Source organism: Entelurus aequoreus, linkage group LG08 (assembly GCF_033978785.1).
Source record: "Entelurus aequoreus isolate RoL-2023_Sb linkage group LG08, RoL_Eaeq_v1.1, whole genome shotgun sequence".
Classification (NCBI taxonomy): domain Eukaryota; kingdom Metazoa; phylum Chordata; class Actinopteri; order Syngnathiformes; family Syngnathidae; genus Entelurus; species Entelurus aequoreus.
This window is the reverse complement of record NC_084738.1, coordinates 2,519,152-2,533,489: the sequence shown is the minus strand read 5'-3', so window position 1 is coordinate 2,533,489 and position 14,338 is coordinate 2,519,152. Positions and strand designations below refer to the sequence as shown.

At 41.2% G+C, this 14,338-nt stretch overlaps 2 protein-coding genes and 1 pseudogene across 3 annotated transcripts in view; 2 read left to right on the top strand and 1 right to left on the bottom strand.

The window, feature by feature from the left end:
• The first annotated feature begins 1,188 nt into the window (after positions 1-1,188).
• lrit1b (leucine-rich repeat, immunoglobulin-like and transmembrane domains 1b) lies at positions 1,189-4,473 on the top strand. Its single transcript, XM_062055337.1, has 4 exons — positions 1,189-1,445; positions 1,904-2,364; positions 2,485-2,790; positions 2,949-4,473. Exons 1-4 carry the CDS (start codon positions 1,324-1,326, stop codon positions 4,010-4,012), a joined length of 1,953 nt encoding a protein of 650 aa, XP_061911321.1. The 5' UTR covers positions 1,189-1,323; the 3' UTR covers positions 4,013-4,473.
• A 302-nt stretch (positions 4,474-4,775) lies between these two features.
• On the top strand, positions 4,776-9,820 carry LOC133655311 (leucine-rich repeat, immunoglobulin-like domain and transmembrane domain-containing protein 2; annotated as a pseudogene).
• Positions 9,821-13,036: 3,216 nt separating this feature from the next.
• The window catches only part of LOC133655308 (cadherin-related family member 1), a 42,794-nt gene continuing 41,492 nt past the window's right edge, over positions 13,037-14,338 (bottom strand). For both annotated transcript variants that reach the window (XM_062055334.1, XM_062055335.1), the window contains exon 17: positions 13,037-14,338. This exon is cut by the window's right edge and continues 172 nt beyond it. In XM_062055334.1, the coding sequence (XP_061911318.1) occupies positions 13,974-14,338 (365 nt within the window). In that variant the 3' untranslated portion in view covers positions 13,037-13,973.

Genomic DNA, 14,338 nt, shown 5'->3' with positions numbered 1-14,338 from the left:
TAAAACAAATTTAAATAATGGATCCTATTTTCCAATATGTGACTCATTATTATCTAAACTAAATACAGTTTTTTCTTTGACTACTGTGTAAACATATTACTTATGTTTTTATGACTTTCCTTATCAACCATTTGGTGATGGGGAAACAAATATAAACGTACTGTACGCCAGAGCCTTGCATTGACCTTATCACAAACAAAGGCTGCTATTCAGCATGATGGCCGACGCTTCTTCCTCACTCTCCAAGTCCCCCAGGCAAGCCTCACTGCAGGGCAAATTGCCCTTGCTTTGATTTATCAGCTTGTGGGACTAATAATGGCATTAATCAATTTGATTTGTCTTTATTACGTGGAGTTAGCTCAATTGTGGAGTCAGTGCAGCATGATAAATTATTTTGTCTTTCTACTCAAATGTGTATAATAAGTTATAAAAGTCCACTGTCTGTTGTCCTCCTGGTACCTCCCATTAGGTAACAGTAGAAAGACAATTAAAGACCTCAGCGTCTTAAGATAATGATATTGATAATCATTTGAAAAAAAGATATGCACAAGAACAATGTGATTCTTCTCAAGCAATCAGGCATTAAAGATAAATAATAATATTAATTAAAGTTTTAATTACAATTATGAAGTAAAAGTAGAATATTCTGTCAAAATGTATTATTGATGTATAAATAAATGTTTTATATATGTATTGATAAAGTAAATAAAACATTTAATGAGCTACAATAATAAAAAATTTAAAAAAGGAACAATAATCTCAGCCTCTAATTGTCACTTTGCTGCCACCCAGTGGTGATTTGGCACTCACTAAAACCCACACATCCCAAACTCAAAATTAAAATAAAAACAGCAGGACATTTTATTTGTTTTTGTTTATGGTGAAATCATGATGTTTTACAAAATTGGCCAGTTTATGACAAAATGCATTTTTCTTCAACTAAAATCCTTTCATTACTCTTTTATTTCTTAAATACTTTGGTTTACTGTGAACTCTGGTAACCTCCAGTTGTGTTGCAGTCTATTTAATTGGCAACACTGGAAGGGGAAGGAAAGTGACAAGTGTGCAGCCTATCAGCTTCTAGGAAGCCCTGCTCTAATCGTGTGAATGAAAATAAACCCAAAGTAAAGTCCTCCTCCTCCCTCCTGCTTCCCCTCTAATCCGGTGCATCCTTTTTATCTGAGGATTCACCGCAGGCGGCGCAGAATGGAGCTGAGAGCCTGCCAGGCACCGCCATGCATCTCACGTCCCCTTAATTAAACAATAACTTTTTTTTAGTAGTTGAGTAGAAGTAGTAGCATTTAGGAGCTTGCAGGAGCCGAAATGCCTCCACATTTGTTTTGTGCTTTTTGCTCGGCTTTGGTTCTTTTCCCGCTCATGAGCACTTCTTGTCCCGTACAGTGCAGCTGCTTCTACCACAAACTGAGCGATGGATCCAAAGCAAGGTAAATATGATTGTTTCCAAGTTCTTCTTTTTGCTTATTATTATTATTATATTTATAAATAATTTTTTGGATCTCGCGTGCTAAATTGACTGTCAATTGCTGCGTCTTCAATTCAGTAGTGGAGGATTAACCTGGAGTTGCTCTTTAATCTGCTTTGCTTGTTACAGGACAATGGGCCAATACTTTTGTAGAACTATTTATTTCAAATGTAATCTTTTAAATCTGCATGCTGGCTAAGATAGAATGTTATTAATATCGTACAATCCTAATTTTGATCAGCAGCACCTTTTAACATTTAGAGACAATAGGGGGAAATTACGTATTTTGTAATGTTTATAACACAGAAAATGTTTTCTTAAAGGTTTTATGCACTCCTGCTAACAATCAGTCATATAAACTACATATTTTTTTTGCAGTTAAAATTGAATACTTAAAAAGTTGCGTTTTATTTCCGACAGAAGTGTACTTTGCAATGATCCCGAGATCAGAGTCATTCCCACGAACTTCCCCGCCGACACATCCAAGCTACGCATCGAGAAGACTACGATCTCAAGGATTTCTAGTGACAACTTCCGTTACCTCGGCAGCATGGAGTTCTTGTGGATGTCTTTCAACTCCCTTAGTTTGCTCAGTGTGGACAGTTTCCGGGGTCTTACCAATTTGGACGAGCTGAGGCTGGACGGGAACTCCCTCACCTCGTTCCCGTGGGAGTCTCTGAGGGACATGCCTAACCTGAGGCTGCTCGACCTGCACAACAACAAGATCGCCAGCATCCCCGCCGAGGCCACCATGTACATTAAGAACATCACCTACTTGGATTTATCCAGCAACAGTCTCACAACTGTCCCTGCGGACGTCCTCTCGCTGTGGCTGAGCGTGAAACCATCTCAAGATGCAGACTCTTCTAAATTCATTCTTGGTGAGGGTTCTAGCTGCCATATTTACCTCTGGACACCACCTGGGAGGATTGGTCTAATTATACTAGTTGTGTGTGGTTATAACAGCTTTCATGCAACAAGGTTTTACACTTGCGTTTCAGGTCTCCACGACAACCCGTGGTTGTGCGACTGCCGGCTCTACGATCTGGTCCAGTTTCAGAAGTCTCCAAGGTCATCTGTGGCTCTAATAGACCCCAGGTTGCGATGTGCAGACCCTGAGAGTCTATCTGGGGTTTTCTTCACCGAAGCTGCACTGCAGAGGTGCCAGGGCCCTCGAGTGCACACAGCCGTAGCACGCGTCCGTAGCTCATTGGGCAACAATGTGCTGCTTCGCTGTGGCACAGTCGGTGTACCCATCCCCGAACTGTCCTGGAGTCGCGCCGACGGCAAGAAAATCAACGGCACTAGTAAGTTCTCCTGAACCAAATCCAGTAAGTTCTCCTGAACCAAATCCAGTGGTGCTAAGATTAGAATGGCATTTATTTCTGCATGAGTATCAACAGGATTAAAGCTATTCTCTGTATGCCAATCTGCTTAACCCTGCCAACTTGTTCTTTATTTTCAGTTCAGCAAGAGATCTCAAAGGAAGGAATCATTTGGTCCATTTTGAGCGTGCCTGCTGTCTCATACCGGGATTCGGGAAAGTATGTGTGCAAAGCAGCTAACTTTGTGGGAACAGCAGACGCCATCATCTCACTGGTGATTACAGACTCATTTCGGTCTGAAGAAGCAGGGGGTGGCGGCGGTGCGGTCGCTAAGAGAACCAGAGGGAAAAAATCAGGCGGTGTTGGGAGGGCTGCATACCAGGAGAAACTGATTGCCAGGTATGTCCCTCCCCCAACGTCCTCACCAGGCAAGCCCATCATTCAACCCCTCAATGGCAAAGGTGTCTCTGGGAAGTTTGAGGTAGAGAGCTATAGCGTTTCTGATGGCTCTCGAGGACAAGGCAAAGCATCGGACCCTCAGAAGATGGAGCAGGGCTCTCTGGGTAACATGATAGCCAACGCCTCGTCCTTGCAAGCTCCGGAGAAAAGGGTTGTGCGTTCTGTGAAGGTGATCGGGGATACCGACCACACCGTCTCGTTGAACTGGAGAGCCCCAACAGCGACAAACACTACAGAGTTCAGCATCCTGTACGCCGTGTTTGGCGAAAGGGACATGCGCCGGATCAACGTAGCTGCAGGCAAAAACCGTATCACCATCGACGGTCTGGTGCCAAAAACAAAGTACATTGCTTGCGTTTGCGTGAAAGGCCTGATCCCGAAAAAAGAACAGTGTGTAATCTTCTCAACGGATGAGGCGGCCAGCGCGAGCGGCACCCAAAAGCTCATCAATGTGGTGGTTATAACAGTGGCCTGCGTCATTGCCGTGCCCCTCACTCTCATTGTGTGCTGCGGCGCCATCAAGAAGCGCTGCCAAAAACTCCTGGGCAGGGAATCCAAGGAAATGCAGGACTCTTATGTCACATTTGAGACTCTGGGACCTGGGGCTAAAGGTAAAGGAATGGAAGGCGAGTATCTGGCCCGGCTAAACCCTGATGAGTCCAATCGGCTGCTCTCTGCCAGGTCTAGTGTTGACTCGGAGGCCATAACCAGGACTGAGGGGCCACCGAACGAGTACTTCTGCTAGAACCCGACGTTTGCCTGGACCTCCTGGAGGATGCACTTTGAGATTGGAGTAGTGAAGACTGATCCTTTGTTGAGGATTGGATGAAATAAAAGCCTTGTGGAAAAAAATTAATGGCATATTGGTCAGCAAAAAATGGAATCTCTACACAGTGAAAGGGTTATTTACATGCGGTGTGCAAATGTGTTTTGATATATCACATTGCACGTTGCAACTATAACAAGTTACAACCCATATGTTATCGACCATGTAACTTCCACACTGTGTAAAACCCCTCACATGAAGATATTTTATTTAGAAAGACCAGCGACTCTTAGTCTATTTTGTTTGTCGTTATGATGTGCCAGGTTTACCGTCCACTCAACTTACATCTCATGCGTTTTTTAAAATGTACTGTAAATATGTTGTCAAATGATGCAACTATATACTATGCGTTGTAAATAAATGTTTTTTAATTTACTTGATACTTGCCTGTTTGTTATGTCCGAGGACCACAGGTGTCAAGGGATCAAGCTCAAGGTAAATTAGTTTTACTCCGGAAGTAGCCATGGTAAGTTGCATCATGGGAAAAAGTCACACAAAGTTATTGTTTGAAGATATCATATACACAGCCATGCATATTGGATTTTTTTATTAGAGTGTACAAATGAAAGGTGCAGTAGAAGTCTATTGCTGTTCCTCAATGTTCATTCACCACTAAAGTTTACCTGAGGTATAATTGTTGATCTCCAAGGTAACTGTTGGGAGTAAGACACACAAAAAAGATGCAATGTCTAGTTTTAAGAGGGAAGGTACTGTAATACCATCCACAAGAAATTGCAACTCATAAAAGTACAGGGAATCAAGGTAAGTGGAATAAATATCAAAAGGAGACTGCAACTGATTGCTGATTGAACAACTTGCAATACGAGCGATGTCACAGATTATTGAGGACAGATTGCACTCCCCTCCAGACATCTGTCCCCCCTTGGCAGCCCTCCCTTCTCTCTACACCACTAAACCTGATGGGCTTTGGCTTCCTGTCGGCCTCGTTACAATTCACTTATTTGAAGAACCCCAACACAATGCAACAGTTCAATCCTGGTATGTGTTGAAGTGGCGGCTTCTGAGACAAAAATACACCTGATTGCGTCTCACATGCCACCTGCCGCTTTGGGCGTTACGTCAACAAAGATTAAGCTAATAGGCTTTGGTCCACATAGACTGTGGCGTATCTTTCACCCAACAGGCCTGTTTCACATGCTCGTCCAAGAACATGGACGCCTTTTGCGCCTCGTTATATATGGTTTTTGTTTTTTATCTTGTTACTCGTGGATCGTCGACCTGTCTGATGGGTTGCAACTGCGCTGATGAGACCCTGGGAAGGTAAGTCTGCTTTAGTTTAGTGACTCACTAGTATGGCAGTTTTACTTCTCATCTTCCATTCTCATCTAACCATATCTACTCATTCTAGGTCTCTGCTATGCATGGAAACCTCTATGAGAAAAATTCCAGAGGACATTCCACAGGATTTTATAAAGATCCGTGTGAGAAACTGTCACTTGACCGAGCTACCTCAGGGATCTTTCTCCAAAGTCAGTGCCGTGGTGTTTTTGTGGCTCAATTTCAACGACATTACCTTGGTGAACATGAAAAGCTTGGAGGGGCTGGCCAACCTGACAGAGTTGCGGCTGCAGGGCAATAAGCTGACTTCCGTACCGTGGACTGCGTTTAAAGACACGCCGAAACTGAAGATTCTGGACCTGAAGCACAATCGTCTAGACGTCCTGCCACAACACGCTCTGAGACACTTACCTTCACTGACCTACTTAGATGTATCCTTCAACCAGCTTACTGTTATATCAAAAGATGTATTCATGAACTGGCATCTTTACCAGAAAGTAGAGAGTGTTTGGGCAAAGGAGGGCTCAGTCTCCAATGTGGTCTTGGCGCTGCACAATAACCCCTTGGCTGTGCGACTGCCGCCTCAAAGGCTTCGTGGACTTCATCCGAGTGGTCGGCCCTCCTATCATTCTGATGAACTCTTATTTGACATGCTCGGGCCCCGCTTCCAAAATGGACACGTTTTTCCACGAGATCCATTTGAAAACATGCACGAAGCCGCTGGCCTCTGCCCCCGAGACTTATATCAGCGTGCCTCTCGGAGCAAACACAACGCTCTCATGCTTAGTCAAGGCCAGGCCGGGCCCGACTATTAAGTGGATGTACAGTCAGAAGATTATAAGAGGATTTACTGGTAAGATTTTTTTTCATACCGTCATCCATTAGAATCTGTTGTCGGAGCGCTCAAACCTGCAAGTGGTATTATCAACCCAACTCAACCCTTGGGTTGAAGACAATAGCTACGTCAGCTTTGTAAACACTGCAACATTATACAAGTTTACCATTTGGTAACACTCCAGGATAGGGTTCTTCATACACTATAACCAGTCCTTGGAAAAACTGTGCGACCAGGGGCCGTACTTATCAAGCTTCTTAGAATTACTCCTAAGAAGTCTGCTAAGAGTTGACTTAAGAGTAAATAAATTCTTCGCTGAAAGCTGCACTTAAAAGTTAGTTATCAAGCGTCTTACTCACACTTTCAGCGAAGTGTAGGACTGAATCTTAAGTGTCACACTCAGAGCTGAATTACGACATTACTATGTGCCGTAAACGGAATTTTAGGTGACGTCATTTCTGTGTCCATAGAAATGACCAATCACGGAAGGGAATCCGTTGTCTAAGAATAAAGAAATATCTTGGAAATATTTAAGTGGACAATGGGAGTGTATATTTTGACAATAAACTACAAAATAATACAAAACAAACTAGTCCCCGTCGGCACTCACGCTACCGCTCCCTCTCTTCTATCGCCCACACACTCACTGACGTCACTCACCTCACGGCCACACACATACGCTACTGTCATAACATTTTCTTTCCAATTCATTAATTAGGCAACTAATTTGAAACTGGTGTGGGTGGCTCTATATATACTAGCCCACTGCAGCCACATGCAGAAATCAACAAAGAATCGAAAAGTATTAAATCTGTGACAAAAATAATATCAGCTCTGTCTAAACAATACCGTTTGATCAGCTGCTCGTCATCAAAAAAACAACAAAAACATTGTTCCGTTCCCTGAACGTTCGCGCACGTCTCTCTCGCCTCAGTGCCACCCCCTGCTGGCAACTCCTAACCACTTAAGACACCTCTGAAGGTCTCTTAAATATCGTGGAGAGTAGGAGTGATTCTTAGACTTAAGAGCGTTGATAAAAAGCTTTTATTCTTAAGTTTGAGAGTAGGACTAAATTTCGCAAATTCTCAGGACTTAAGTGTAAAATGGCACTCTAAGAAGCTTGATAAGTACGGCCCCAGGCCTCTTGACCAAATCCCAAATTTAAATCAGTACTTTGAAAATGAACAAAGGAAGCCACATGGTCCATGTAGAAAGCCTATGTAGGTATGTAAAGAATATGCAAATTATTCACATAAAATGGAATTTAATGGTTTGGGGACCGAAGGAGATAGTGCTCATCCATACTGCAGCCCAATGACTTCAACAGAGCTACAGTTACTACCACATCTATAAACGTGCATAATCTAGCTCCACTTTCTTCATGTAGCTTGGACACCCATTGATGAGGAGACTGTTAACTCCACCCTGGTCATCCCCTCGCTGCACCTTGCAGATGGAGGACTCTATACTTGCACAGCCAACAACTTCATCTCTTCATACTCTCCCCCATAGACAATGCCTACATTGGCATCCGCATTGCCAAGCAGACCGTTAACGGCATCAGCCTGGAGTGGAGCGCCGCCACTGAAAACCCAGCAGAAACCTGGTTCACCATCCACTTTGGGAAGTACAACTCACCAAAAAAAAGGATACTATCGACATCGGACCGGGCATCAACAGATACTCTGTCAGCGATTTGCTTCCTGTTACTAAATACGAGGTGTGCGTTACCCTTAAGAACTATATACCGCGCGAGGGTCAATGCATGGTCTTTGTGACTGGAAGTGACATCAGGGAGATGGAGCAGAGGGAGCATCTGATCCACATCATAGTTGTGGTGTGCGCCATGGTGCTGGCGGTGCCGGCCGGCATGTACGCCTGCACCAAGGAGGCCCGCTTCAGCTGTGTGGAGCACGAGGGCAACTTGCAGGTGGCCGAGCGTCAGGGCACCTTTGACAGCCTGCAGCCAGCCAGCGATGAAGTCCTGTGCAAAGACGCTCAAAAAAAAGCCAAAAAGAAACACAAGTCTGAAGACAAATTCAAAGGAGGAAGTGCAGCCTATCTGTACTAATGTAATCAACTCGACTTCCTTTTTTTCTTTATTATAAGAAATAATTGCATTTTTTTGTCATTATAATGTTCGGAAGGATTTTGTTTGAGATGTATTTTATATACCGTATTTCCTTGAATTGCCGCCGGGAATATAGTATTCGCCTGCCTAGAATTACAGCCGGGTCAAACTCGTTTTGCAAAATAATTAGCGCATGCTTGGCACTTCCGCCGGGTCAAATATGAGTCATTAAATGACTTCCGCCTCCTGGTGGTAGAGGGCGCTAGTGATCCTTCTTGCGACTGCTGGTACTGCAGAAAACCGGTGCTGCAGAAGAAGACAACAGGCAGCAAGAGTGAGGAGCCATTGTTTTACCATGGAGGATTACATATCTAAAATAAAACAGTTTTCTAAACTGGACTTTCAATCGAAGCAGGAGGTAATACTTAAAGGAAGATCTCCATCGAGACAGAGAGACTTTTAAAACTGAAGAAAGATAAGGAAGACTTCTATAGGAGCTGCGTATGGACTAATTTATACCTAAAGGTAAGACCATAATAACGTTTTTTTTTTATTAAATGTGCTTTTCATGATAAGGTAAGCGCCGGAGTGAGAAGAAGTTTTAAAATAATTAACGCATGCTTGTCAATCCCACATGCTTTTGGTAAACGCAGGAGTGAGAAGAGGTTTTAAATTAATTAGCGCCCCTGCGGCTATTCAAGGAAATACGGTATTCTCTTATTTTGATACTAAGCTCATTTATCATCTTTTTAATTTATTTTATTGTGTTTTGAATTGTGTTGCGAATAATCATGTGTCATACCAGATTAAAAAGAGACAGTCAAAGACAAATGCTGAGGCATTTTTATTTTTTTATAGCACAATCACTCAAAGGATTTGTTACATAAGCGCTATATTCCCCTGCATTTATCCATACACTGCTAAGCAGATTAGAGTGATTTTTCTCTTGAACCCTTGTCAGTAGGACATGATATTTCCATTTATGACAGCTCCCAATGCACGTCCTGCACATTGATTGTTCAGGGAAAAAAATATATAAATATACACATGTTTATTTTTGATATTTTTTAACACCTTTTGTGCTCTGAATTAAATAAATTGTATACAGTTGTATTAAATTGTTTATATTTGTTCAGGTTGTACACCGCCTTCTGCCCCAATGCAGCTGAGATAGGTTCCAGCGACCCCCCGCCACCCCGAAAGGGACTAGCGGTAGAAAATGGATGGGGATGGCTATTTGTTGTTTTAAAACCCTAAATATATTAATTAAAATTAAATCAATGATTTGCATAAACCTTTACTATATAATGCACTAGCACGGGGGTCGGCAACCCGCGGCTCTAGAGCCGCATGCGGCTCTTTAGCGCCGCCCTAGTGGCTCTCTGGAGATTTTTCGAAAATGTATGAAGAATGGAAAAAGATGAGGGGAAAAAATGTATTTTTTTGTTTTAGTATGGTTTCTGTAGGAGGACAAACATGACACAAACCTCCCTAATTGTTATAAATCACACTGTTTATATTAAATATGCTTCACTCATTCGAGTATTTGGCGAGCGCCGTTTTTTCCTACTTATTTTGGCGGTCCTTGAACTCACCGTATAGTTTGTTTACATGTATAAACTTCTCCGACTTTCTAGGACGTGTTTTATGCCACTTTTTCTGTCTCATTTTGTCCACCACACCTTTAACGTCGTGCGTGAGTGCACAAAGGTGAGTTTTGTTGATGTTATTGACTTGTGTGGAGTGCTAATCAGACATATTTAGTCACTGCATGACTGCAAGCTAATCGATGCTAACATGCTATTTAGGCTAGCGATATGTACATATTGCATCATTATGCCTCATTTGTAGCTATATTTGAGCTCATTTAGTTTCATTTAAGTCCTCTTAATTAAATTTATATCTCACATGTAATATGGCTTTTAATTTTTTGCGGCTCCAGACAGATTTTTTTTTGTATTTTTGGTCCAATATGGCTCTTTCAACATTTTGGGTTGCCGACCCCTGCGACTAGCATCTGCGGCCTGTAATGGGCAACAATCCGTAGCATTTTTGTTTATTCACTGCATTAAAGAAAAGCAGATGGGGAAAATCAATATTTTCCCACCTCACACTGAATGAGTCTTCCATAATACTGTTGTGTCACAGACGATGCTTTTCGGATTTGCATTAATCTAATAATCCGATCGACCATAGCCTCGGCACACAAAAAGGAAGCACAAGCCTGATTTTTATGTTGAAATATTTATTGAAAATCAAAAGACAATACAAAGACGGTACAAATATGTCACATCCGATAACCAGGCAGTGTCACTTATAGTTAATACGTCGTACATCTCCACATATTTTTACAAAGTCAGATATGAGCTAATACTGTAGTATGAAGATCACGTGACTGTAACTCGCCTACATTTGAAGGCATTGATGCGAAACATGAAGTTCTGTCAACATTTGTGCATATATTTTCACTCTGCAAAGAAAATACACACGCAGTTAAATTACACACAGCAAAGTGGGCTCGGACATGTCAAGCATACATTTAGTTGTGCCCAACAACACCCCAGTCAGTGGAGTTATACATTTTATAATAATCATAAGACTGTTCATGCATTGAAAATTGAAATGATAAAAAAAAGCATGTTTTATCATAAAACTACACAATGCAACATTGCTAGCGAGCATGACAATTCAGTGGCACATGTTAATCGTACAAAAGAAGCAAACATCTGGGGCCGTACTTATCAAGCTTCTTAGAGTGCCATTTTACACTTAAGTCCTGAGAATTTGCCAAATTTAGTCCTACTCTCAAACTTAAGAATAAAAGCTTTTTATCAACGTTCTTAAGTCTAAGAATCACTCCTACTCTCCACGATATTTAAGAGACCTTCAGAGGTGTCTTAAGTGGTTAGGAGTTGCCAGCAGGGGATGGCACTGAGGCGAGAGAGACGTGCGCGAACGTTCAGGGAACGGAACAATGTTTTTTGTTTTTTTTGATGACGAGCAGCTGATCAAACGGTATCGTTTAGACAGAGCGGATATTATTTTTGTCACATATTTAATACTTTTCGATTCCATGTTGATTTCTGCATGTGTCTGCAGTGGGCTAGTATATATAGAGCCACCCACACCAGTTTCAAATTAGTTGCCTAATTAATGAATTGGAAAGAAAATGTTATGACAGTAGCGTATGTGTGTGGCCGTGAGGTGAGTGACGTCAGTGAGTGTGTGGGCGAGAGAAGAGAGGGAGCGGTAGCGTGAGTGCCGGCGGGGACTAGTTTGTTTTGTATTATTTTGTAGTTTATTGTCAAAATATACACTCCCATTGTCCACTTAAATATTTCCAAGATATTTCTTTATTCTTAGACAACGGATTCCCTTCCGTGATTGGTCATTTCTATGGACACAGAAATGACGTCACCTAAAATTGCGTTTACGGCACATAGTAATGTCGTAATTCAGCTCTGAGTGTGACACTTAAGATTCAGTCCTACACTTCGCTGAAAGTGTGAGTAAGACGCTTGATAACTAACTTTTAAGTGCAGCTTTCAGCGAAGAATTTATTTACTCTTAAGTCAACTCTTAGCAGACTTCTTAGGAGTAATTCTAAGAAGCTTGATAAGTACGGCCCCTGATTTTCAGTGTGTTTCTGCGAGACTTTAGCTACGAACAAACTGTTAAGCGCTAAAGTCTGTTTTTTGCCAAGATGATTTGCTCATTTCCGTATAGTAATGTTTTTGAAAAAGAAGCTTAAAAAAACTACAGTACTGATTTATTGTATACTTTTAAGCATTTACTTTACCCCAAGAAATGAGGCTTTCATGACCAGTGTCTGAGGAAAAACCACAGAAATATTGTTGGGCGGCTAAAATCTGGATAGCATAATTCATCCAGCTGTGGCATTTGTGTACTTAACTGAGTACCAGGCCTCTACTATTTGTACAAATATTTTTGGGGGATAAACAATAAAAAAGATTTAATACTTTTTTGTAATACATATGATGCAGTTGTTACACTATTCCAGGGGTCACCAACGCGGTGCCCGCGGGCACCAGGTAGCCCGTAAGGACCAGATGAGTAGCCCGCCGGCCTGTTCTAAAAATAGCTCAAATAGCAGCACTTACCAGTGAGCTGCCTCTATTTTTTAAATTGTATTTATTTACTAGCAAGCTGGTCTCGCTTTGCCCGACATTTTTAATTCTAAGAGAGACAAAACTCAAATAGAATTTGAAAATCCAAGAAAATATTTTAAAGACTTGGTCTTCACTTGTTTAAATAAATTCATTAATTTTTTTACTTTGCTCCTTATAACTTTCAGAAAGACAATTTTAGAGAAAAAAATACAACCTTAAAAATGACTTTAGGATTTTTAAACACATATACCTTTTTACCTTTTACATTCCTTCCTCTTCTTTCCTGACAATTTAAATCAATGTTCAAGTAATTTTTTTTTTTTTTATTGTAAAGAATAATAAATAAATTTCAATTGAATTCTTCATTTTAGCTTCTGTTTTTTCGACGAAGAATATTTGTAAAATATTTCTTCAAACTTATTATGATTAAAATTCCAAAAAATTATTCTGGCAAATCTAGAAAATCTGTAGAATCAAATTTAAATCTTATTTCAAAGTCTTTTGAATTGATTTTAAAATTTTTGTTCTGGAAAATCTAGAAGAAATAATGATTTGTCTTTGTTAGAAATATAGCTTGGTCCAATTTGTTATATATTCTAACAATTGGATTTTAACCTATTTAAAACATGTCATCAAAATTCTAAAATTAATCTTAATCAGGAAAAATTACTAATGATGTTCCATAAATTCTTTTTTTAAGTTTTTCTCTTCTTTTTTTCGGTTGAATTTTGAATTTTAAAGAGTCGAAATTGAAGATAAACTATGTTTCAAAATTTAATTGTCTTTTTTTTTCATGTTTTTCTCCTCTTTTAAACCGTTCAATTAAGTGTAAATATCATTAATTATTAATAATAACAGAGTTAAAGGTAAATTGAGCAAATTGGCTATTTCTGGCAATTTAATTAAGTGTGTATCAAACTGGTAGCCCTTCGCATTAATCACTACCCAAGAAGTAGCTCTTGGTTTCAAAAAGGTTGGTGACCCCTGCACTATTCAATAGAGGGTGGTATCAGTTGTAGTAAATCCAATTAAAGTTTATATGAGGTATATCTATGAATGTTCTCATTCATCCAGGTTATTGTAGTCCCAGGGCATTTAAATCGACCAATCTAAGTCTAATAGCACGAATGAAAGGCGAAACGTCTTCCAAGACAAACCAAACAGTCCAGTTGCGATCGATTGAATGCCCTGAGATCTGTGTGAGGTACATTGTTTATTACTAAAAGTGGACTTATGGTGATTAACTGGGGCATTACAGCGGAGGCCATTTATTGAGAAAAGACAGTGTATGTGTGTTTGTTTTCTGTCAAGCAACAACACACATGTCACTGTTGTTAAGATGATGTCACCCTCCTCAAGATGGCAGTGTGGTGATTATTTACCGAGAAAGAAAAGAGGTCAGTTGAGGAGTTCACTCTTGAATACCAATCTGTGAACCCTCATTGAAGGTTTACCATACTTGGTTTGCCATTTCATACCAGATGTGAAGTTCAATTTGTCCCCCAACAGACGTCATAACGAAAAAGGAATAGGTTGGAAGTGGAGTTAATAGTAACCTTGGTTGTTTTCGTTGATTTTCTGCTCCAACCTCATTTTCAACTCAGAAACCAGCGCCGAGCTGAGGTTTCCTTCCTTGCGGCGAACCGATTTCCCTTTCTTCGATCCTCTGGTGGCCAAAGCGCCTGATATAGTCGGGACAATGCGGGGCCTTTCGGGGGGACGTGTGGCCGACGGGGCTGGAGGGGGGAGAGACGGGGCACAGGGCGGCGGTGGCCTCAGCCTCGGGGTCTCCTGCTTAGGGCTTCCCTCATCCTCCATGAGGAACTTCTCGGAGGGGTTTTCGGATTTAAAGAAGGGCATGCGAAAAGTCCAAGGCTGCTGGTCCCTGGGCCGCCTCCTGATGACACGGC

Coding starts and splice junctions, on each gene's coding strand:
- lrit1b (XM_062055337.1), top strand. CDS start 1,324: ATGCCTCCACATTTGTTTTGTGCTTTTTGCTCGGCTTTGGTTCTTTTC. Junction 1,446..1,903: donor AGCGATGGATCCAAAGCAAG/GTAAATATGATT, acceptor TATTTCCGACAG/AAGTGTACTTTGCAATGATC. Junction 2,365..2,484: donor CTCTTCTAAATTCATTCTTG/GTGAGGGTTCTA, acceptor CTTGCGTTTCAG/GTCTCCACGACAACCCGTGG.